Below are 22,106 nucleotides of genomic sequence, written 5' to 3'. Positions count from 1 at the left end.
AGGGGAGGGGCGTGTCCCGGTGCCGGTGCCCCGGGGCTGCGGCAGCGCGAGGCGCGGCCCCTGCGGCAGCGCGGGCGGCCGGGGCAGGTGCGGCGGCGAGGGATGGAGGGATGGACGGATGGATGGATGGAAGGATGGATGGAGGGATGGAGCGATGGAGAAGGGCGGGTTTGGGGCTTTCCCCCCGCTTTGAGCCCGTTTCGGCCCCGTTCCTCCCGGCAGGTGGGGCCGGGGCTGCGGCAGGAGGGGCGGCAGCGCGGGGCCATGTTCTGCAGCCGCCTCGAGGGGGGAGGAAGCGGTGATTAAAAACGGTAAATTAATCAATAATGGGAAACCGTAACGAGAAAGCGTTTTGAATAAAAAAAAAGGAAAAAAGGAGCTGCACACGCCCAGCCCTAAATTTTGCGTGGGGGGAAGCGTTATTGAGGTCACGGCACCCCGGCGCTGCCCGGCTTTGTTGCACCCCCCGGTGCCCGTGTCGAGGGGTTCGGTGTTTAACGTGAACGAGGTGGGTCCCATCCTGTTGAATCCCGGGTGTTTTCCAGCCCCGGGATGGGGATGGGGATGTCCATCCTCGTGGGTTTGGGGCTGGGATGGGGCTCCTTGCTGGTCCCTGGATGTGCCGGGCACATCCCAAGCATCGCAGTGCCATGCTGGGATTGCCCTTGTCATGCTGGAATTGCCCCCTTGTCCCTTCCATCTGCCTCTTCCCATGCTGTCTCTTCTTTCTCGTCCTCAAATCCCACCAGGTGGGGCGTGGAGCTGCCCCCCCTTTCTGGGTTTCGCCTTTTTTACCTGTGCTTGTTGGCTATTTCTTTATTTTAAATATAACTTAGCTGGGAAAAGGGAAGTTTCCTGGCCAGGTGTTTCCAGGAGCACCCACCTGCCCTCCTGCCTTGGAGCAATTCACCCTGCAAGGAGCAGAAACAGCTCGTTCCAGGTGAGGGATGGAGATGTCTGCCTGCATCCCCGACTGCCACACGAGCACGAGGGAAGGTTGGCTTAGGGAAGACGATTTTTCCTGGTGTTTTTGGACACCTAGAAACGCAATCCTGCAGGGCAGCTGCCATCACTTCAGAGGGAGTTTCTCCTTCCATTTGCTGCGGTACCACCCCGCGAGGTGCAGCTCCATTTGCTGCTCGTGCTGGAAGGAGCAGCTGAGATGAGCTAAGCTGTCACCATTTGTATGCAGAGTATTCCCGAGCTTCCCCGGCGTGGATGTGGGCAGATGTTGGGTGCGTGTGTGAATCAGTGGAACAGAATTTGCTGCTGACAATCGTTAATGTGCCTTGTCCAGCAATGGCTGCCTGCTTCCATCCGTGGAAGGGGTTTTGGCTCTGCTGCCAGCACCTCACATTTGGGGTGTTTGATGGCTTTCAGTTTTCTTGGCATTATTTTTTTTAGGGTGGTCAATCAGAACAGGTCTCAGGTGGGCGTTTGCAGGCTGCTCTTGAAGGGAGAAAAATTAAAACCTCGTTCTCTTTAGGAGTCAAGAATTGCCTAACCCAGTTATGCTTTGTTCACTCTTGAAACACAAAATGCTTGGTTTTCACCCCAAGATGAGCAGCTTAAGGAGAAAAGCAAAGTGTTGGCTGATTTACCTGTGATTTGTAGAGGATTTGAACATAGAATTATGGAATGGTTTGGGTTGAAAGGAGCCTTACAGACCATGTTGTTCCACCCCCCTGGCATGGGCAGGGACATCTTCCATTAGACCAGATTGCTCCAGCCTGCACTCCAAGCTTCCAGGGATGGCGATCCGCTGGCAGATGGTTCACACCTGATTAAAGTATTGCGTTTTCTCATTCTTTGAGGTGGGGTTCATTTTTTGAGACCCGGGGAACGCGATGCCCATCCCACAGATGGTGTCACAGATCAGAGAGGGATGTTTATCCTGCAGGGATTAACTGGGGAGAGCGGTGGTGGGAGCTCTGTGTGCGGCTCCCCGGGCCCAGCCCCTGCAGGTGCAAGTGCAGGTTTGGTGTGTCTCCCTCTGTCTAGCACTGTGTGAAGTATTTACAGCTCTGGCTTCCAATTTGGGCTTGCTCACCCTTCCCACTCCCCTGTATCCCTTGCTGCCCTCAGTCTCTGCCTCCCCAAGGTGTTCCATCCAAACTGTCCCATCCCCTCTGTGCTTAAAGAACTGCAGCCTCAGGAGGACCAAGCAAATGTATTTATTTCACTTATTTTATGTATGAAAAGGGAATGCTGTATCTTTGTCATTTCCTTCCCAAAAAAACACAAGAAATTTTGCTCCCCTGGCCAAAGGTCATAGGATAAAAAGGAGGAAAATGTGACAGTGTAGCTGCCCTTTCTCGGTGAGGAAGAGCTGGGTGTAGCCAGTCAGGGATGCTCGTGGCACGCTGCTGAGGTGGGTGTTTCATCTTCTGCCTTTTGTGCTCCTCTGCTGCATTTCAGAGAGCCGTGTTCCTCGTGGAGTGCTCGTTGATCTGTTCAGCACCACGGGCTTTTTTCCAGCGTTTTCCAGGCATGGGGTTTGGGTACCACTTTGCTGGGCAGTGCTGAGGGTGCAGCAGCAGGGATGGAGGGAATTTGTGTCACCTTTGTGTCCCCACGTGGAGTTTGGGCTCCCCAGCATTGCAGGGCTGATGGAACAGCCACACTGGGAATGTTTTGGAGCTGGTGTCGATGCCGAAGCTCCTGAAATGCTGCCTCCATCAGCACGGGAGTGACAAATTGTCCTGACACATCCTGCAGCACAGCCGTGGCTGGTGGGCCCAACCTGGTGCCGGCCGTGCCCACCCCAGACCTCCACACAATCCCTCTGGGTTGGCAGAGCGTGGAAAATTGGATCACGAGGCACTGGCTAAGGGGAAATGCTCAGGGTGGCCAGTCCCTTTCTTCCCAAAAGCAAGATTATTCAAAAGCTGAAAGATTTGAGTTTGTCTCGAGCAGAATAATCTTATTTTGTCAGCGCAGCGTGCTGATGAGGCTTGGCTGTGGTGCTGGTGTCCTTTGGGGCAGTGCTGCTAATTTAGCTGTAGGAATGCTCTGACACTTGATGAATGAGTCAGGGAGGAGCCAGGGCAATGGTTTCCACCTGGCTCCCAGTGTTTTCCAGTTTGCTCAGTGGGCTAGTGGTTTGGCTGGTTGACTCCTAGGCTGTGTGCTAAGGTGTGGGGCTGGACTGAGAGGTGGGAGCTTGCAGTGCAGTGCCTTGGGCTTGTGGCATCCTTCTGGGTGATGCTGGGAGGGTCTTGGGGCTGCTGGAATGTGGCAGTAGGGTTTAAAAGGAATTTAGGGGGGTTGTGGCTCTGCACGCAGGTAAAGCAGCCAACCCTGAGCAAAATGGGCATGGCTGATGCTTTCTGGCTCGTTCTGAGGTCTGCAAACCCACGAGTCTGTAGAAAAGCCCTTTCTTGGAGCAGAAGGGGCTTCTCTGGATGTGTTGGAGTAGCTGAGGGGGTTGTTCCCCTCTGTACCTGTCCTGTAGCACGGGGAGCCCCATCTCAGCATCCTGCCTGCTCCCAGCCTCAGCTGCGAGGAGCAGCAGCTCTCTGAGGGCCTCTCCCTCCTGCTGCAGTGGCTGGGCTGGCTTTCTAGGTTTTTCTGCCAATGCAGTGTAATCTCTTCCTACCTCAGGGGCTCTGCTGGCTGGGCTGTGCTGCTCAGGCTCCAGAGCTGGCTGGGTGGTGCCTGGGGCTCACCCCAAGGGCACATCCCGGGGCTGGGGGTGCTCATCAGTAAATTGGGAAGTGCTGGGTGCTGCCTGCCCCTGGAGATGGAAAAGGAAGCGGTTGCAGAAGTGGCTTGGGCTGCTGGTCCTGCAGAGCAGCACAGAGGTGTCCCCACTCCCCTGGCAGCAGGATTAGGGTGAGTGGTCTGGAGCAGGTGGGCTTGGAGAAACCTCCCTGAGCACCAGGATTAGGGTGAGTGGTCTGGGGCAGAGCAGGGTGGGCTTGGAGAAACCTCCCTGAGCACCAGGATTAGGGTGAGTGGTCTGGGGCAGGGTGGGCTTGGAGAAACCTCCCTGAGCACCAGGATTAGGGTGAGTGGTCTGGAGCAGAGCAGGGTGGGCTTGGAAAACCTCCCTGAGCACCAGGCTGGCTCAGATGTGCCTTGCCAGAGGTGCAGTCCCCACGCTGGATCACTGCTCCTTCATGGGGATGTGGAGCTCCTGCTCTGTGCAATGCTGTTCCCTCCTGGCTGCTCATCATGAACAGCCCTCAGTCCCAAAATGTCTTTGCAGGTCACCCTAGGATGTGCTGGATGCAGCAGAATTGTGGCCCTTGAGGAAAACCCTTGTGAGGTTTGTAAGGTGGGTAAGCTCTGCTGTGAGGGACTGAGTGAATCCGAGTCTCTCTTGGATCTCCCTCCTCCATCTGTGAGCTGGAGCTTTGTTTTACACTGAAATCTGCTGGTTGTAGGCTGGGGTTTTTTTTAAGTGCCTGTGGAAAGCATGTGTGGTTTACACTGGAGTCTGGAGGAGAAGTATCTGTGCCTTTAGACTTGAGTGGGTTTTCTTTGCAAGTCTAATGAGCTTTTTTGCTCCTCAGAAATCAATCCACTGGTTTTCCCCTTTTCTTTCCTAGCAGACCAATTAGTAAAGGTGGTCATAACACACGGCGTGGCTCCTGTTTTCAGTGTCCCTTCTTTAAATACCCAGGGAAAGGGAGCACCAGGGGATACCTTCTGTGCAGCTCAAAGGATTATTGCTGCACTTGGGCTAATTATTTCCATCTTTGCGGCCTCTCCGCTCTACCTGCCCTGACCTCTCTGCCTTCCCTCCGTGCTGTGCTGCAGAGCAGTGGGATTTTCTCACTTTGGGCAGGGGTTTGTCCCCAAGAAGAGCTCGGGTGTGTTTGGACAATGCCCCCAGGCACAGGGTGGGACTGTGGGGATGTCCTGTGCAGGGTCGATGATCGATGATCGCTTTGGTCCCTTTCAGATGGGGATATTCCATCATTCTGTGATCCCCAGCTCCGGGTGATGCTCCAGGCAAGGACAGAGGTTGATGTGGGGCGTGGAGGGGCAGGAAAGGCTGTGTTAACTCTTCAGCACATCAAGAGAGGTGATGAAACCACTCGTATTGAGGGGTTTGAATAGCACGTGTGGGACTTGAAGGGCTTTGTGCCACTTATCAGCTGCACTTTGTGGCTCCCCCGCAGCCCCTGCCCCGGGCTGTCTGCCTGGAAGTGCCAGATGTAATTTCAGATGGATTTCATCAGCGGGCTCAAGTCAGTTGCCGCAGAATGAAATTCCATGAGGTGTTTGTAAATGACTCGAAACATCTAAAGAAGCCTCTCCTGTGACTCCTGAGGACATCCAGCTCGGCCTGTTTGGGGAGGGCTGGAGATTCGCTTCTGAGATAAACCAACTGCTTTCCGTGCCCTGCAAAGACGCGTTTGCGCTTCCGAAGCTGAAATTGCGCGAGCAGGGGAGGTGTTCAGAGTGGTTAAATTGTTCCCTGTCCTAGGAAACATTTTATCTTTTCTTTGATTAAAGGTTACTTGAATCCTGGGTTTGTTGGCGCGGTCTCAATGTGGAGCGTGTGCGGTGCTCAGAAACAGCTTTGCTCCTTCTCTGTGAAAGGAGATATCACTACACCTGAGTTTCCTGGGGCAGGGGCACATCTGGCCAGCTGTGCAAGGTCTCAATATGGAGCATGTGTGTGGTGCTCCTTCTCTGTGAATGGAAATGTCATTTCACCTGGGATTCCTGGGGCAGGGGGCACATCTGGCCAGCTGTTCTCAGCCAAAACCACAGGCAGGCCAGCGCTGTCACACTCAAATTGAGAGGCCAAGTGATGGGCAATGAGCCTTGTCCTGTCTGACTGCTGTGGATCTCAGTTTGAGCCTCAGGCAGAGGGAGCAGGAGCTGTTCCTGCTCTTTGTGTTAGTTGGAGACCACGGGATGAGAGGAGACTGTCCCAAGAGAAGGGATAATCTGCAGGGATTCCTTCCTGGACGTTGCTCTGTGTTTGTGCCCACTCAGGGTTATGTGAGGAGCCTTTGTATAAAAATGGCATTTATATCTGCAGCTGTGCTTGACTTTGGTATGGTGAGAAGAGAAGGGAATGTAAGATTTGGAAATGTGGCTGGTGCTGACCCACCTGGTGCAAAGTGCTGACTGCTCCCTGCAGGAGCCAGTGCTTCATTACCCTCCTCAGATCCTGTTTGATGGGCTGAGAGTGGCTGGGATTGAGTTACCTGTGGGCTTTAAGGTGAGAGGAAACTGAGTGATGTGGCAGAACTGGAGCTTCTCGTGCTCTCTGCTGGCAGCTGTAGTTTGTGGTGTTCGTGAACCCAAAGCTGGGATTTAATCCAAAGTCGGAATTGCCTTTTGTGGTCGATTTTCAGCTCCCACCGACTCTGAATTCAAGGGCAGATTCCACCCTGAGCAAATTCTGCCCTCTGAAGTTACTGCTTATGTGTGGTTTTACCTCCTGCCTCATCAGCATGACAAAGGGTGCTGCCTGGAGCTGCCTGGAGGGATTTGTACGAGAAGCTTTTAACAATGGACGTCTCCAAATTGGACAGAAAACTACACGGCTTTCCCTCAGCATTTCCCGGTGTAATAATGGAGAGCCTGGCAGGCGTGAATAGGCAGAAAAAAAATAAATTGCTGTTGGAGGGGGGGTGAAAAGGAAAGCAGGTAAAATCTGTTCAAACTATGGCATGGCTTGGAGTCACTGCCTGGGAGAACAGATTTAGAGAGGATGGGACCAGAATGAGGGTATTGGGACCAGAATGAGGGTATTGGGACCAGAATGAAGATATTTGGACCAGAATGAGGACGTTGGACAAAGGGAGTGACTCTGGGGTTTGTGGAGCCCTGCAGGGTTCTGGTGGTGGGTGGGTGATCCGAAAAGAGCAGCTGTGAGCAGGAGGAGTCCCTGGTTTTGTTCTCATCCTGAGCAGCATCTTGGGCACACCTGGGCCTGCTGTCCTGTCTGCTCTCCTTGCTCATCCATCTCTCCTGTTCCTGCCCTCTCACCCTTCCATATTAAACCCTGCCTGGCAGCCCCAGCTCTGAGCTGGTGCTTACCTGAGAGCAAGGTGGGGACTCAGAACCCTTCAGGATGTGGAATTCCAGCACTGGGAATTGCTGAGCTGCCTCTTTATTTCATGGTTTTGGAGCTTACTTTGCCTGAGTTCTGCTTTTCCCCCCCATGTCAGTAGTAGCTGGATTGCATTGCCAGCTCCTCCCTTCCCCCTGGTTCCTCCAGGCAGGAGGTGAAGAATGAATACTCTTTAATGTGAAGGCACTTTTTAATGCCTAATCTCTCAAATATGTCACTGCTTTTGTGTCTAATAGCAGGGCTTATTGTCAGGGCTGTCTGAGGCCCGTGCTCAGCTCCAGAGCAGGTTTCATTACCCACTGCTGCTCACCTTAGCAGAGGAGTTTTGGACTTTTGGGCTTGTTTGCTCTCTCAGCATCCAGGAGCCTCTCCTGTTTTTCTTAAATGGAAAAATTCTGCTGTGGGGTTGTGGTGTTTGTGTCCAGGTGAGCAACACTGGGGAATGCCAGGTTTGGGAGGGAGCTAGGAGTAAAGTGACTTTTTGGGTAAGGATTGCTGCAGCCAGGAAAAAAAGCCGTGAATGCCTCTCCTCAGAAAAGGGGCAGCTGTGTGGGGTGGGTGAAGCTTTTGGCTCGGTGGGGACAGCAGAAGGCTCCTGCCTCCCTCGGTAAGGGATGACAAAGCCGTGGCTTTAGGTGTGGTCAGAGCCTCTCCAAACAGGCTGGCTTCATTCATCCACGATGAAAACAAGCAGTGCTGACACACCAGCGGCCCTGCATCTTCCAGCCTTTGTTTTAGTGACTGAGAGAGAGCCCGTGACCCCCGGGAACGTGAATGGAGCCCTGGTAAGCAGAGGGCAGGCGTGAGATTATTTTGGGGCAGGAGTGATGCTGGGAGGCAGGCGGCCCCTTTGTACATGGCACACATGTGACAGCAGAGCTGCATTTAGAGCTGAAAGAGAATAAAATCCCCGAGGAGGCTGATTGCACCTCGTTTATTTTTAACTAATGTACTGGGGGAGATTGAGCTGGGATTCCGAGACTTGGGGCAGGCTTAAATTCGGACAATTTCCCTCATCCCTGTGAGGAGAAAGATTGGCACCAACTGGGCTAATTCCTGGGGAAGATGAAGTGCATGTGGATTATGGATTTTTTTTTTTAAACTTTCTCTTCCTTTACCCTTTGGGTTAGGAGGGGAAATAATGGTTTTACAACTCTTAGGCTGAATTTATGGTGCGTGTTCCCATGTGGACTGTCACTTAGTCACACTGCCTGCATCTGCTTGTGCTCAAATCTGCTCGTCGGCCCCATAAAACTAAAATCAAGACAAGACAGATTGCTGCTTGATTGTCATCCCAAGTGGCCCAAACTGGGCAAAGACCAGCTGGGGAGAGACATCCAAGAGCTCAGTAGGGATGTTTTGGTGTAAAGGTTTTTATTTGCTGCTCATCCTTACTGTAAAACCCTCGTTTGTCTTGTGCCTCAGCACGAACTGTGCTCCCTTGTTAGGAGAAATAAAGGTACAAATGCAGCTACTGTCGGGTTTTTGTGTTAGAAGGAAGAGCTCTGGCTCTCAGATTGTGTGATCTTGTGCAGGGTGTGGGGAGCCACAGCCATCTCCCATCACAAGTAAGTCCCTTGCTGTTCGTGTCATGCAGAACATGGGCAGAAACAGGCACTGGTGCCTTGTTGATCCTTGTGGGATCAACAACTCCTGGGAGCAGGGCTGGAGCTCCCAGGTGCTCCTTTTGGGGTGCCCACCTGCTTCCCCTGGGCTGGCGTGTCCCAGTCCCTCCCCTCCCTATCAGAAATTGGGGATTCTCTCATCCCCACCCTCAGCTCTCCTGCTGATGTTTGTTTGTTTGTTTGTTTGTTTTCTCTCTTGAGCTTTTCCAGATTAGGCTTTCCCCCCATCCCCCCTGCGTTTATCTTCTTACTGACCTGATGCAGATTTAATAAAAAAATGGAGCTTTTCGTTTTAGTAAATACAGTTGTGAACATTTGAGGGAACAGTGTTTTTCTGCTGTTATGCAACAACATAAAAAGCAAAACAGAGACACTTGATGAATGTCCTATTGTTTGTTGTCTTTTGGCACTAAAGAATGAAAGATGATGTTCAGGAAACACACTGTGACTTTTGACCTCATCTGAAGAGCCTCTGAGTCATGAAAAACAAAAATAATTCAGCAGAGCCAGACAGGAGCTAAAACAGGCGTGACAGAGCCTGCTCTGGTGGCGTGCTGGCTGCTGGGCTGAGGACAGGTCCTGCTGGAGCCCCGAAAACTGGTGAGATCTGACGTGTTTGCTGCTTTCTAGGCTAAGGAACCAGCGTGTCGAGAATGCCTGAGCCTTCCCTCTGTATTTACAGAGTGTCCTGGTGAGCTCCTGCTGCATTCCAGCTCTGCCAGTCACCCCTGGGGAGCTGGAGCTGGGCACGGGGGCCAGGGACTGGCTGGTGCCCAGTTTGGGGTGTCAAGTGGCTGGGAGTGATGGCTTGGTGAAATCAGGACAGTGCATGGAGTGTAGGGGAGGCTGGAACTGGGCTGGTCCAGGCTGGGAATGTTTGTTCCAGCTCCGCTGCTGGACACCCTGTCCTTCCCCTCTGCTCCTCTGGGATGTGTCCCTGATACAGCACCCTGGAACCCATTCCTGCAGTCAGCCTTGGGTCCTGCAGGGGGAAAACAGGGATGGGATCCTACAGGAGGAAAGCAGGGATGGGATCCTGCAGGGGGAAAGCTGGGATGGGATCCTGCAGGAGGAAAGCAGGGATTGGATCCTGCAGGAGGAAAGCAGGGATGGGATCAAGCAGGGATGGGATCAAGCAGGAGGAAAGCAGGGATGGGATCCTGCAGGGATGGGAAAGCTGGGATGGGATCAAGCAGGAGGAAAGCAGGGATGGGATCCTGCAGGGATGGGAAAGCTGGGATGGGATCCTGCAGGAGGAAAGCAGGGATGGGATCCTGCAGGAGGAAAGCAGGGATGGGATCAAGCAGGGGGAAAGCAGGGATTGGATCCTGCAGGAGGAAAGCAGGGATGGGATCCTGCAGGGATGGGAAAGCAGGGATGGGATCCTGCAGGAGGAAAGCAGGGATGAGATCCTGCAGTGATTGCAAAGCAGGGATGGGATCCTGCAGGGATTGGAAAGCAGGGATGGGACCCTGCAGGAGGAAAGCAGAGATTGAACCCTCCAGGAGGAAGACAGGGATTTTACCCTGCAGGAGCAAAGCAGAGATTTTACCCTGCAGGAGAAAGGCAGGGATTGGATCTGCAGGGATTGGAAAGCAGGAATTGGACCCTGCAGGAGGAAAGCAGGGATTTTACCCTGCAGGATTAAGGCACGGATGGGACCCTGCAGGAGGAAAGCAGGGATTTTACCCTGCAGGATTAAGGCAGGGATCCCTGGGGAGCCTCACCTTGGCTTCTCCCCTGGGACAGGATTTCTGTGGCTGCCACAGCCATGCCAGCCATGGTGGCGTGACAGTAGCTGCAGCAGATGGTGCCGTTGTCATCGTTTTATTTTCTATCCATGTGCTGAAACAGCTCAAAAATAACTTCACATATGATGGCCCAATCCATGGAGAATGTTTTCCTGGCCCTGAGAAAATCTCCTGCAACATCAGTGGCCACAAGGCTCTCCTGGTTGTGTCTCATCTGCTCTGGCTGGGATTGCTCACTAGGCTGGAGCTGTGGCATGAAGAATCTTTCATATTTAATATCTTCATTAATGTGGCAGCATTGAATATTCACAGAACTTCTGTCAGGGCGCAGCAAACGTTGTCAGCACTGTGAAATCAAAGAAAGGGGAGCAGCTGAGATCAAAGTAAGCAATAAACACACACCTTGTGTCTCACAATGTCTTTTTCAAGCCTGAGGCAGAACCTGGTGGGGCTCAGGTGCAGCAGGGCGGTGGCTGGTGCTGGCACAGCAGTGGCCTGGCAGTTTTTGCAGTCCAATGCAGACCGTTTCACCCGTGGTCCTGTGAGGCTGTTCCCTGTGTATCTCACGGACAGAGTGACTTTTGGGTCATTTCTCAGCTCCTTGATTGGCTGAATTACGTGTCAGGGAGCTCAGGATGGGTGCAGCAGTGCTCAGTGCCCTCCCAGATGGGCTGTACTAGGGGAGATGGGGGTGCTCTGAATCCACCAGCCTGGCCCCGCCTTGGGAGCTGGTTTGGTACCCACTGGAGCATGAAATAAGTTCTGTCAGCTTGTTTCTGGCCTCATGTTAATGAGGAAGATTGTGATAGCCATGAGACCCTGCTGGCCACAGGAGCTGCCCTGTGTTTGTGAGGTGGCAGTTGTCCCCAGAGCAGGTGAGCCCTGCGTGTCCCCAGAGTGCTCTGCCAGCAGCTCTGTCCTCTGCTGCCCATCCTGGGCACACCCGTGACAGTGCCAGTGAGCCACCAGGGGAGTGTGGCAGTGTCAGCCAGCGGGGATGGATGCTTGTCTGCTTTCCTCCCTTCAGGCAGTGCAATCTCTCCTAAAGCCATTTCTGCCTCCTCACGGTGTTGTTTGCCAGCCAGGGCAAAGCAGGCACTCGATGGGGCAGAGCGGCTGCTGTGCCATCCATTGCCTCAATTCATTAAAACTCCAGGGACATTTTTTGGGAACCTCTTTTCCTTCTCCCCATCCCTTTTGGTGGCTGGGGCAGCAGTGTGTGACGGTGCCTGGTGTTGCAGCCACAGCCTTGGGAAGGCAGTGCTGGGGAATATATCAGCCTTCCAGCACTTTCTGTTCAGTGAATAATGGCTGCTACAAGCCCCAGGGCTGTCGAGCCTGCCTTAAACCTGCGGCAGCAGCAGCGGGGAGGCTCTGGTTTGCAGCAGGCTGGGATGGGAAGAGTCAAAGGGAATTAGCTGCTAAATAAGATCTGCCTTCTCTCTGATCCGCTCTACGTGTTCAACTGCTTAAAGGCTTCCCAAGCAAGCAGGATTTTGGGGAGGAGGAATTTATCCCCCCATCGACCATCTCGGGGCTCGGTGGAGCTGCAGGATGCTGTAGCAGGGGGTGGGAAGAAGAAATCCTCAGGCAGAGCCTGGCAAATCCCTGCCAAAGAGGCTTCTCTCCCCTCTCTGCAGAGAGCCTGCTGAGCGCACGGGGCTGCTTTAAAACTGCTGCTGCCTCCTTTTGTGCTGCCACGTAAGCCCTGCTGAGCAGAGCTCTAATCTACCTAAACTTAGGGGACTTAGGGGCAGCCTGATTTTTGCATCGTGTTGTGGAATGAGCTGGGTGATCCGGAGTGCCAGCACCTCCCTGAAATGCCCTCTGAGAGCTCACGGGGAAGGCTGGAGGAAAGGTTGGTGAGGTCAACCAGGCCAGAAATGAGAAGGAAATAAGGAAGGGGTGGAAGATGAGGGAAGGAAGACGCATTTAATGCCAGGAGATGCTGCAGGTGGAAATGGAGATGCTCAGGCTTTGGGTGAAGGTGGAGCAGGTCACAGCTGTTTTATTGGGGCACAGAGGGGACGTGCAGACAAACCCATTCCCCTGTCCTGCAGCTCAGGCCGTGGGCTGGGGTTTTGTGCTGGATAATCTGGTCTCTAATTGCTACCCTGCCCCGAGGCAGCTGCTGAACTGGGCCTAAGCTGATTTGGGATGGCAAATTCTGTTAGTTTAATGCTCAGCAGCCCTGAGGAACTTACCAGCATGTGAGTGAGTGTTCCTTGGCTTTGCTCTGGCCACGAGGCTGCTCTGGAGACCCCTGTGGTGACCCTGGCCGGGCTCTGGGCTGTGAGCAGCTCTGATTTGCAAGGGCTGTGTTGGGGGAATGGAGTGACAGGAGAAGGAAATGGGTGTCCATGCTGCTGTGGTGAGACTCCTGTGCCCCAAAAGCTGTTCTGCTGTGAGCCCAAAAACCATCTCGTGTCTCCATGTAAAGTGTCCAGCCCCTGGAGAAAGGGGCAAAAGTTTCACACCTCCAAGGAGCTACTTAAACTATAATAACTATATAAATAACTATATATATATACTTAAACTATAATAACTATAAACTATAATAACTATTAAAAGCAAAAAGCAAAATGAAAACATGCAATTTTGAAACAATTTCTTTTGCAGCTCTGTCCTATTGCTCCAACAGGCATTATTTGTCTTTGAACCTAAAAGAAGTTTTCCATCCTCTTGAGTAGACATCCTGAAATTCCGTGTAATTTCTCAGCTCACTGCATATTAGTGCCTGCAATTAATGAGATCATCGTCCATATTCCTTCCTCTGTCAGCTTCTGGGAAGAACAGTACTTGGAGAAGAGCACAAAGGAGATGAAAAGGAAGTTGCTTATGAATTATGAACAGCCTTTCAGGCCGATGTTGTTTCACGGTGCTGTCACTCTGTTTTAATTATGTAATTCAGACGGAATGAAGCTTTTCTAAAGCCCTGTTTGTGTTTGATCACCTTTCAGAGGTAACTTAGCTTAGCTGGTGTTTGTTGAATCTTCATTTTTGACAACAAGAGCGAGTGCTTTGTGCCCCTTCTGATTAAATAATGGGGAAGGAAGATGCTGAGCAGGAGACAATAGCCTAGAGGCTTGGGAGTTACCTGGGTGATCACTTGGGTATTTTGTGGGTATTTTGTGGATATTTTATGGATATTTTATCAGGTTTTTGTGGGTATTTTGTGGCTCCATAAGGGGTGGAGCTGCTTGGGAGTTACCTGGGTGATCACTTGGGTGTTTTGTGGGTATTTTGTCGGTTTTTTTGTGGGTATTTTTTGGGTATTTTGTGGGTATTTTTTGGGTATTTTTGGGTGAGTTTTGGGTGTTTTTTGGGGTTTTTTTTGGGGTATTTTTGGGGGGTATTTTGAAGATATTTTGTGGACATTTTGTGGATATTTTGTCAGTTTTTTGTGGATATTTTTTGGGTATTTTGAGGGTATTTTGTGGGTATTTTTGGGTGGGTTTTGGGGTTTTTTTGGGTATTTTTTTTGGGTATTTTTTGGATATTTTTGGGGGGTATTTTGAAGGTATTTTGTGGACATTTTGTCAGTTTTTTGTGGGTATTTTTTGGGTATTTTGAGGGTATTTTTTTGGTATTTTGAGGGTATTTTGTGGCTGCATGAGGGGTGGAGCTGCTTGGTGGGGCAGTGGTGAGTCCCAGAGTGTGCAATTCCAGCCAGCATCTCCCCGGGTGTCTCACCCTCCTGCTGCTGAAATTTCCTTTCCTTTTCCTGTATTTTCCTGCCCCTGTGCCCCGGGGCCCCTGCAGCACCCGCAGGCAGCTCTGCCAAGGCCGGGTTTATTTTGGGCTGGGCTGTGTAAATCGAGCCCCTGGTCCAGCCTTGTGATCCTGGGACGGTCCCTGCCCTGCTTGGGGACAGTCCTGGCTGTGTCCCCTGTGCTGTGCCCACTGAGGGGCTCTGGGGGGCTGTTCCCCCTTCCTTTGTGCCAGGGCTGGTGGTGCCTGGCACGGATTGGGTGCTCCTGGATCTGCCCTCTCCTCCATGGGGCACCTTGGGCTCACCTTGTCTGCAGCCTGGGCTTTATCTCCCTCCCACTTTGTGCCCAAGGGTTGAGAGTTTGGGCTCTGAGGGTGCTGGAGGCTTTGTGTGGGGGTTTTGGGTTCCCCAGGGCTCTTCTGGGATGTCCTGGCTGTGCCCAGCCCTGCTGCCTCGTTGGTGCAGGGCAGGAATTGCTGCTGCAGTCTGGATGTGGGGCTGGGGACCGAGAGCAGCTTTGGGCTGAGCTAATTGTGGCCTTCCTGCATCTATGAGAAATGGGAATATTGGGAAATATTTCCAAGCACTTGCAGTGATGAGACAAGGGAATGGATTCAAACTGAGATAGTTTGGAGTGGATATTAGGAGGATTTTCTCCCCTGTGAGGGTGGGCAGGCCCTGGCACAGCTGCAGCTGCCCCTGCATCCCTGGCAGTGCCCGAGGCCAGGCTGGACATTGGGGCTGGGAGCATCTGGGACAGTGGAAGTGTCCCTGCCATGGCAGAGTGGCACTGGATGGGCTTTGAGTTCCCTTCCAACACCAGGAAGTCTGGAAAATGTGAGGTGTGGAGGAGCTGTTAATTATGGGATGGGCTGTTGCTTTTTAGATAGTGTCCCTGGTTAAGGAGAATGGTTCTGCTGGGGATGGATAAGGTCCTTTGGAGGGTTTGTGCTTTATCTGCCACGAGGAGGGTGCTGTTCAAGTTTATCTCTGTGCAGCTTTCTTTGCTCTAATTATGCATCACTGAGCCGTTGCTTCAAGGCGGGGCTGGTTTTACATTTTTAAGAATATTTTAGAATTTTTTTTTTTCCCCCTTGATGTTATGTTTTTCTCCGAGAAGGATTTCCCCTTCCCCCACTCAAAAGGAAAAACAAAGAGGATTATCACTGTGGGCTTCTTTCAGAATTTTCAGTCCATCTTTGAGAATTGGAATTTAGAATTTCAATAAGATATAAATTCCCTTTGGTCATAGGAGTTCATTACCTGAGTGAAAACCCAAGGCCAAGCTGAGGCTTTCCCTCCCTCCCGTGCCAGCTGGAGGTGGTTTTGCTCCCCTCTGAGGGTGGCTGGGGCACGGGGGGCTCTCAGGAGCAGCATAGGGCGCTGTGCTCCATCTGCTGGGAGATGTTTCTGCTCTCCAGAGCCATCCAGGCCTCTGTGTCTGAAGGAAGGGGCACTGGGGCGTTCCCTGGGCTGCAGCTGGCTTTGAGTGTTTCAGTGATGGACCTGCGTGCTCTCAGTCATGTTTTCTTCCCCTGTAACAGGGAGGCAGCTCTTCCTCTCAGATCGTCTCTGAAAAATTAATGTCAGCATCCTCCCGAGCCGCATTGTGCCGTGCCATGGTGGGAGTGGGGGCTGGCCCTGAGCAGCACAGGCAGGGAGCAGCATCCCAGCTGCTCTGCACTGCCCTGGCCCTGCCTTTGTGCTGCAGAGCCCTGGCACTGGCTGGCCAGGGCAGGCAGGGGACACCAGCCCTGAACCACAGCGCCAGGGCTGCAGCCCTGCATGCCCAGAAATGCAAGGACACCCCCAGGCTGCAGCCCTGCATGTCCTGGAGAGGTGCAAGGACTTCCCCAGGTTCCATGCCCAGGAGAATTGCAAGGTTTCCCCCAGATTGCAGCCCTGCATGCCCAGGAGAGTTGCAATGTTTTCCCTGGGCTGCAGCCCTGCATGCCCAGGAGAAATGCAAGGACATCCCCAGGATGCAGCCCTGCATGCCCAGGAGAATTGCAAGGACATCCCCAGGATGCAGCCCTGCATGCCCAGGAGAAGTGCAGGGTTTTCCCCTGGCTGCAGCCATAGAGAATTGCAATGTTTCTCCCAGATTGCAGCCCTGCATGCCTTGGAGAAGTGCAGGGTTTTCCCCTGGCTGCAGCCATAGAGAATTGCAATGTTTTCCTCAGGCTGCAGCCCTGCATGCCCAGGAGAAGTGCAGGGTTTTCCCTGGGCTGCAGCCATAGAGAATTGCAATGTTTCCCCCAGGCTGCAGCCCTGCATGCCCAGGAGAATTGCAATGTTTTAGTATTTCAGTGCTGTAAATAATATCAAGCATCAGCAAAATGAGGCCTGGATATAATCCATATGATCCTTTCAGCACTTGGCAGCCATATGTCCAAAAAATTAGGGCCCACCAATTAGAGCAAAAATTAGATACTTAATTCTTTCTTGTTTTATACCTCCATTTTTATGGGTGATTTCATTGCAGCGCAGCCTTGGTTCTCCAGTCCTGTCCAATGGCTTTGTAGCTCTCTAAGGCAGTAATTAAATTGCAGAGTCATCTTGCTAAGGCTTAAAAAAAGCCGGGTGAGAGATCTGGTTACTGGCCCTTGTGTGGTTCCATACATGCAGTTAATTTATTGCCAGCAGACAAAACCACAAGTTTCCTCCTTGCTGCTGGAAACCTGAGCTCCACTGCTGAGCATGTGATCACTCTAATAGCTGATTATTAATCACTGCCAGTGGCTGTAATTAACCAGCTCTTAGCTAAAAGCTCTGTCTGTCCATCCAGCACAGAGCACCCTGCGCCGGGGGCAGATAATGGTTGTTGGAGGTTTCATTTCCTTTTGCAGATCGATGGCTGGGAGGTTTGGCACCTTCCTGCTCCCACCCCTGCCCTGTTTGCTTTGCTCTGTGCTGTGCTGGGGCTCTCTGAGCCCTGCAGGAGGGGTTTGGGGTTAGAGCAGGGGCTGTGCTGTCCCCTCACAGCCACAGCTGAGCCAGACCCTCTCCCCAAAGAGTCCGAAATCCATCTCTGGACAGTCCTGGTGTCCCCCATTTGTCACTTTTGGGTGGTTTTTAAGGTGATGGGTGTGTTGTGGTAGCTGTGTATCCCTGCTGGTGTGCCCACAGGGATGGAAGGATCCCCTCCCACGGCAGGATCACCCCTCACCAGCAAACCCAGCTCTTGGCAGACGGGTTAAACTGGGAAATGCAGAGTTTGGAGCGTGCACAGGAGTCAGCCAGCACTTACCCTGCTGCTCTCAGGGGCAGAGCTGTGCCAGAGCAGCGTCCTGGGTGCACCAGGGTGCTCGTTTTGCTTGGCACATCTTGAATACTCCTGGAACCTGAATGCAGCTGGCAGGAGCTGCCTCTGTGTGTGCTGTGAGGGATGCAGTGACTGGCACGTGCTTCTGCTTGTGCAGGACTGCCCAGACCTTCCCTTGGCTCCTCTTGGGTCAGGTTTTGCCTAATGGGTGTCAGTTTTTACTCTCCCTTTTCAGGTACCTTTGCTGAGAGGTGGCAGAGCAGCCTCAGGACACCACCATGATGGAGGATCACGCACCTGGCCAGGAAAAACACTTCTCATCAGGTGAGCACGTCCAGGAGGTGCTGAAGGACCTGCCTGGGCCAAGGAGGGAGAGGGAGAACACCCTGGTGGTGTGAGGGGACCTTGGAAGGACACTGAGGGTCAGCCAGGGCACCACAGGGAGCCCACAAGGTGCTCCAACATGCACAGTGATGGCAGAATGCTGCTCGTGGAGCAGAACAAGCCCAGCCTAGGGGGGATCCCACTGCTGCAGCTTTGCGAGTGTGTGTTTGTGTCCACTCCTCAGTTTGCTCAGGAAACACGGCACTGGTTTTATTTGGGGTGATTTATTTGGGGTCACTTATTTGGGGTCACAGCTTGCTGCCTGCTTTCCTCACCTGCACAGGGACCTGGGGACAGCTGAGCAGGGAGCTCTGGGAGTGGGGGCCATGCCAGAGTCTTCCTCACCATATTTCAGACCTGCATTCCTTCAGAAGTTTTTCCTTTCTCATTCCACCGTGCTCCACAGCTGAGCTTGGAAACCCGCACTGCCAGCAAACCTGGTGGGACTCACTCCTGGCTATGCTCCATGTAAACATCATCTTAATTTCCTTTTCTTGAGGTGCTTTGGACGCCTCTTTGGCCTGATAAATGGATGGCCTCTGTCCTGGAGAGCATCCAGAGCCTCCATTCATCCTGGCTCTGCAGCACTGCGGTCCGACAGCTCCTCTCAGCTTGTCTCACACGCCACAGGCTCCCAGGGACTTCGCTTCTTCTTCCCCACATCACTTTTCCCAGCTCTCATTATTTGATTTGCCCGCACCCTTGCTGAGGGGAGACTTGTGCCTCTTGCCCTGCTCTTCCAGAGGACTTTTGCCACCGTTTCTTGGCACAGAACGTTGTCCTGCTCCAGCCCTGTCACAAGCACGGGCCGGTTTGCAGTCCTGGCAGTGCTCAGCCTGCTCTGGGAGGGAGGGAGAGGACAACAGAGGCTCAGAAGCTGCACATCTTTCCTCTTATGTTGCTGAGATCTCCTTGCCTGCTTGTGCCATGCTTTGCTGTTTCTGCCTGCCCGGTTCACCGGGCTTTTCTTTTGTTTCCTTTTGTTCCTTTTGGTGGTCACCCTGGCGCTTTTGGTTGGCATTTTCACGCTTTGCTTGCTTTAAGCTCAGGTGGTTTTCACTCTCCAGCTGCAGCTTCTTGCAGCTGTGGCTCTGGGCAATGACAGTTGGTAACCCCAGGCCCCAGGTGATAGCCAAGGACTTGTTGTAAGTATTTGAATGTTTTCCAGGCTATCCCCTTCAGATACCAGTCGATGATGGATCGGATGAGCCTGTTTCTGAAACTTCTGACGCTAAGAGCACCCCAACTACGGAAGGTGGGAGCTCTTTGACTTTCTGCTTGGGAACCACCATGGATGGGGTCGTGCTCAACCTCACCACAGAGTCCCCGTGCCGTGTCCTGGTGGGGTTTCTCAGGAGGAGAATCCCCTTTGTTGGTCTCATCGCCAGTGGTGTTTGAAGGAGGTGGATGAGGTGCAGAGGGGGCTGGAAAGCAGAAAGGTGACTTGTTCTCAGGAAGATGCTGGTGGTTTGTGTCCTGCAGCCTTTGCAGGGGCTCTGCAAGGCCCTGGCAGTGCAGTCCTGTGTGGAGTGACACAGCTCTGTGTCACTGTGCTCCCCAGGTCCTGAGTGCCTCGTGGGTAGAAAGGCTCTCATTCCAGAGACTTGCTCACTGTTGTAATTACCTTCACTTTTTGCTGCTTTAATCCCAAGAATCTGCCTTTGAAGAGGTGAGGTAGAGGCTTTAGCTGGCAGAATTATTCTGAAAGGAATGAAAGCTGGGCAGAAATGCTGAGCAGTCCCAGCCCTGTCCCACTGGAGGCGTGGGCTGAGTGATTGTTGGGAAAGTGCCTCAGGAAATCAGGACACAGAACCCATCTGGTGCAGGAGGGGATGTTATCCTGCTTTGCAGTTGGAGTGGGGCTGCCAGGACAAGCAGCCAGGTGGAGCTGGGTGTCCCTGTGTCCCAGAGCACGGTGCAGCCACCCTGGGCTGCTTGGTGCAGTCAGGGGAGCTGTTCTGTCCTGCTCCAGCCCAGCCATGTCTCCATGCAGCATTGCTGTGCACCAGGGGCTGCTCTCAGTGCTGCATTTCTGGACAAAAAGGCCAAAAATCCTTCAGAAGCCTAGGGAGAACATTGTGGCACGCTGTGTGCCAGGGGGCAGCTCACGGTGTCCCCGTGGCTCTGGCTTTGCTGTGCCATGCTCAGTTGTTCCCTCCACCAGCTCTGAGTGCTTCTCTGAGCAGCAGAAAGTTCTTCAGGCCCGTCCTGGCCTCCAGAGGGCTTTGCCCCTCAGCAGCTGTGTGAAAGCTGTGTTGTTTTTCAGATGCCACAGCACCTTTAGTGGAGGAAGGAGACCACGAGGAGCAGGGTGGTGCGGAACAGCACGGGGAGATCCCAGAAGGAACCACAGGTGAGGGAGACCAAGGTGCAGCTTCATCTCTTGCTGCAGGCAGAGCAGAGAGCTGGCCTGGTCGGTGCTGTGAGACAGCACCACCAAACCTCTCACAGGGACGCTGCTCCCGGTGCTGCTTCCTTCTTCTGCAGAGCATTCCTCACTCAGAGCTGTCCTCTTGCCTTCCCCATCCTCGGGGAGCTCGCAGCCTTTTCTTCTCTCTTCCTCTGCTCCACATCTGACCATCCTTCTGCCTGGTGGCTCTGTGGTGGCTCTGGCTCCCACCTCCAGGCTCCCACCTGCAGTTCTGGGTTGCTGCTGTGCCAGCAGCCCCTGGGTGCCTGTCCTGCAGCTCCTGGGCTCTGCCCAGCCCCGTGGTGTCTTTGGAGTGGCAGGTGAAAACCAGGCCACTGCAGCAGCGCTGTTGAGGGTAATGCAGAGAGAGTGAAGGGACTGATTCAGCCCTGTGGGCACTCACTGCACCTGGGCCTGGTTTTCCCTGGTTTTCCAGGGAAGGATGGGCCTTCCAGAGGCAGAGCAGGGAGGGACTGTGTGTGGGAGAGCAGGATCCGGGAGGGCAGGTCTGTGTGAGAAATGGGGACATGTCCCCTGTGCCATAGCCAGTGGCAGCATCAGACAGGACCTGAGAAAAGCAGCAGGTAGAAAAGGGCTTCTGCCAGTGCCAAGCACTGAAACAAACTCACAGCAGTGAAATTTCTGTGCTGCATCCAGTCCCTGAGCTGCTGGCAGAGCCCTGGGCTGTAACACGGGGGCTCTGGTGCAAGATCTGACTGTCCCAGTGTGTCCTGAACTGCCTGGAAAATAATGGAGAAACCAGAAGAAGTGCTAGTGTGACTGGAGAACTGTGGCATACCAATATCACTGTTTAAGCTAGTTTGAAAGTAGCCATAGAATAAACTGAAAAAAATGCTGGTGGAGACAAACCATCATCACTGTGAAGAAAACCATGCTTCTCTGATGCACCTGTAGTGCTGAAGTTCAGGATTTCTCTAGCTTTGTGTCAGGCTTGGAATTGCTGGTCTCACACAGCCTTGGCAGGGTTCACAGGTGGGTCACAGACACCAAGAAGGTGAGCTCAGGTAAGAGACATTCACAGGAGTGCTGCTGGCCATGTAAAGGCCAGGTGGGGGTAGAAGAGGATGTGCATCCATGAGTTTCCTTGCTCCTTAACAGCCTGTTTTCTGCCTGGAAGAGCTTGTGCTAACCTGCCATTTAGGATGTGGAAGCTGGTGAAACACTGCTCTGCTCTGTAGAGCAGGGGCTGAACAGAGCTACCCAGATCCATCGTCGGTGTGGTACAGCAGAGATCCTGCTCCTTTCTGTGGTACAGCAGAGATCCTGCTCCTTCTGCAGGGCAGCCTCAGCAGGCAGGCACATTCATCCTCCACGCACTTCACCTTAACTCTTGTTTTGATCATGTTTTTCCCCTTCTTTCTCCGGCCTGGGAGCAGCTGAGGAGGCGGGCGTGGGAGCCACTCCCAACCTGGAGGACCACGCTGCAGGAGATGCCACTCAAGGTGGGTGAATTGTCTGCCCCTGGCACCAGCTGGCGCTGCCCACGTGTGCAGCTGGTTGGTGGTGCCTTGGGGGCTCTGTTCTGTGAGGAAATGCTGTGCCCTGCTCTGCAGCTGTGCAGTTCTGCCTGCTCCTGGCAGAGCAGGGCCATGCACGCGTGGGATGTTCCAGCACACTCATTCCAGCTCCTCATACACCACATTTCCCTCTCAGATGGTCAAAGTCACGGTGTTTGTTTGTCCAGCTGTAAAACCAGGGTGTTCTCCAGGCTGGGAAAGCTGATGGACAGAGCTGGGATGTGCTGGGGCCAGAGGAGCTGCTCAGATTGAGCAGAGGCAGTGCAGGCCCTGTTCTCCCACATGAAACCAGCAAATTGTTTAATTACTGTGACTTTCTAGAGTAAAACAGGACTCAAATCTGCTCACTCATACCCTGGCTTCAACATTAAGGGAGTTT

At 53.1% G+C, this 22,106-nt stretch overlaps 1 protein-coding gene across 19 annotated transcripts in view; it reads left to right on the top strand.

Annotated features, from left to right (window-relative positions):
• The window catches only part of MAPT (microtubule associated protein tau), a 42,884-nt gene that overhangs the window by 317 nt on the left and 20,461 nt on the right, over nucleotides 1-22,106 (top strand). For 15 of the 19 annotated variants that reach the window (XM_064733486.1, XM_064733484.1, XM_064733485.1 and 12 more), the window contains exons 2-5: nucleotides 17,631-17,719; nucleotides 18,948-19,034; nucleotides 20,046-20,132; nucleotides 21,587-21,652. In XM_064733486.1, coding sequence (XP_064589556.1) covers nucleotides 17,674-17,719; nucleotides 18,948-19,034; nucleotides 20,046-20,132; nucleotides 21,587-21,652 — 286 coding nt within the window. In that variant the 5' untranslated portion in view covers nucleotides 17,631-17,673. Of the gene's footprint in view, nucleotides 1-9,216; nucleotides 9,268-9,337; nucleotides 9,359-17,630; nucleotides 17,720-18,947; nucleotides 19,035-20,045; nucleotides 20,133-21,586; nucleotides 21,653-22,106 lie in introns of those variants that run through there. The other 4 variants (XM_064733469.1, XM_064733470.1, XM_064733472.1 and 1 more) reach the window with 4 other exon arrangements.

This window comes from Zonotrichia leucophrys, chromosome 27, assembly GCF_028769735.1.
Source record: "Zonotrichia leucophrys gambelii isolate GWCS_2022_RI chromosome 27, RI_Zleu_2.0, whole genome shotgun sequence".
Lineage (NCBI taxonomy): Eukaryota > Metazoa > Chordata > Aves > Passeriformes > Passerellidae > Zonotrichia > Zonotrichia leucophrys.
This window is presented reverse-complemented; position numbering and strand designations above follow the sequence as displayed.